Raw genomic sequence first — 2,256 nt, 5'->3', positions numbered from 1 at the left:
AGACGGTCAGACGGTCAGATGGTCAGATGGTCAGACGGTCAGACGGTCAGACGGTCAGACGGTCAGACGGTCAGACGGTCAGATGGTCAGACGGTCAGACGGTCAGACGGTCAGACGGTCAGACGGTCAGATGGTCAGCAGCCTGGCCAAACGCTCTGCATGTCGGCACAAGAACTTTAAAGCGAATCCTAGAACCAGAGCCRGTGTGGTGAATGTGGAGCAGCAGAGAAGCAGCAGGAGAYGTCCGGCTGCTGCTCTGTGCAGATCGCAGACAGGAAGTGAGGTTTGTCCAGGCAGGTAAGCAGGACGTTACAGTGACCCAGACAGAAGCATGAAGGATTTTCTCCAGGTCAACTGGACCAAGTCGGTGATGAAAAACACAACTGAATGTCATCAGCGTAAATATGATAAGAGATCAATGAAAAGGACTGAATGATGCCAGCAAGTTTAATGATATAAAAATCAAACCAAAGTGGACCCAAACCTCAGCCTGGTGGCGCCTCACAGGTCAAAGGGCAGATATTAATGAACCAAACCTCTTTTTGTCTGTTTCTCTTCTGAAATGTGAATTAATCGTTTCTCCTGCTGCTCCGTCCAGGTTCTGCTCCAGTTTTTATCCGTTGCTCCTCTCTCTCTCGCCCTCCTGCAGCTGCTCTCTCACTGTATGCTCGTCACGCTGGCCTGCTACCTGGGGTCAGAGTTCACGCCGGTCGCTCACGCTGCGATGGATAAGTTCCTGTCAGCCTTCGCAGCCGTTCTGTCTGAGAAGTACAGATGAGCTCAGCCTCCGTTCTGGATCATATTTACAGCTGCAGCTTAAATGAGTCATTTGTGTTTTTATTGTATAAACATTTATTAAAGCTGCCGTTTGTGTCTCCTGGTGAAATGCTGATTATGATTTTTAAATTTTATTTTGACACATTTAATTTCAGTTTCATGAACATAAACTGGAGACGATACAAAGATTTTAACAATTATATTTTATGAGAATAATTTTCATGTTGRTGTTACAATAAATCTACCTTTAAGTATTAATATATTCAGATTCCAATGTTGACTGGCGGGCCGCAGGGCCGTGTGCTCGGYCCAAACCTTTGCTTTGTGGATTATGCAGAAACATAAACATTTCAGATTAAAGAACTAATAAAACTGAATGCGTTAAAATAATTTATCAAACTTCATTAATCCACTGAAAGTATAAATTATTTCCATCCAAACTTTATTCACACGTTTGGAATAAATAACCAAAATGTGAACTAATGTATGTTTGAAAATGTAAAGATATAAAAACATCTGTAATAAAAGAAAACCAGCAGAAGATCCATGACRAGGAATTCAGACAAACTAGAAAGTTCTGATTATGTTGAAGATTTTAAAAAACAACAAATCTTTGCCACGTTTGGAGAACCAGAAAAAAAATAGCTGGGCTGCACAGTGGAGCAGTGGGTGGAGCTGCTGCCTTACAGCAGAAGGTTCTGGTTCGATTCCCGGTCTTTCTGCATGGAGCTGCATGTTCTCCCTGTGCATGGTGGGTTTTCTCTGGGTACTCCGGTTTCCTCCCACAGTCCAGAAACACGACTGCCAGGTTAGTTGGCCTCTACAAAATGTCCCTAGCTGTGAGTGTGTGTGTGTCTCTGTGTGTCTCTGTGTTGCCCTGCGACAGACTGATGACCCGTCCAGGTGACCCGTCCAGGTGACCCCGCCTCTCACCTGAAGCGTTTGCTGGAGAGGCAGCAGCTCCTCCTGACCCCTGARGGTCAAGCAGTTAGAAAATGGATGGGAAAAATAGTAAATTAAGCAACAGCACCACCGTGTGGACAATCAGCAGAACGCTTCCTGCAGATAAAGAGTTAAAACGCAGCAGAGGAAAAAATCTGAATTAAAAATGAAGAACAAAAACTTACAAACATGACAGAAAGGGAGCCGCTGATTGGCCAGCGGGGTGCAGGTGACGTCACCTTACAGCCAATAAATCAACATGAATGTGTTGAAAAATGAACATCACTAGTTTCTGGCATTTGTAATAAATCTAAAGTATCAAATGAATAAATTATTATCATTCATCTGAATATTATAGAAAACTGATGGAAACTGTGAATGAGAAGAAATGTATTAGATTTTTTATAAATTATGAATATTTTTAAGAAAGAGAAAAAAAGAAGCTCTGTCCGTGGTGCTGAAGCCGTTATTCCTATTATTTATATTATTTATAATGTTATTTATGATATTATTTATATTATTTATGATATCATTTAT

The 2,256-nt window shown here is 42.0% G+C and overlaps 1 protein-coding gene across 4 annotated transcripts in view; it reads left to right on the top strand.

Moving 5' to 3' along the window:
- The window catches only part of hbae4 (hemoglobin alpha embryonic-4), a 20,313-nt gene extending 19,228 nt beyond the window's left edge, over positions 1-1,085 (top strand). Inside the window, exon 3 of one of the 4 annotated variants that reach the window (XM_008436245.2) lies at positions 650-1,085. In XM_008436245.2, coding sequence (XP_008434467.1) covers positions 650-778 — 129 coding nt within the window. In that variant the 3' untranslated portion in view covers positions 779-1,085. Of the gene's footprint in view, positions 1-582 lie in introns of all 4 variants that reach the window. The other 3 variants (XM_008436241.2, XM_008436243.2, XM_008436244.2) reach the window with 3 other exon arrangements.
- The last annotated feature ends 1,171 nt before the right edge of the window (positions 1,086-2,256 follow it).

Source organism: Poecilia reticulata, linkage group LG19 (genome assembly GCF_000633615.1).
Source record: "Poecilia reticulata strain Guanapo linkage group LG19, Guppy_female_1.0+MT, whole genome shotgun sequence".
NCBI lineage: Eukaryota > Metazoa > Chordata > Actinopteri > Cyprinodontiformes > Poeciliidae > Poecilia > Poecilia reticulata.
This window is presented reverse-complemented; position numbering and strand designations above follow the sequence as displayed.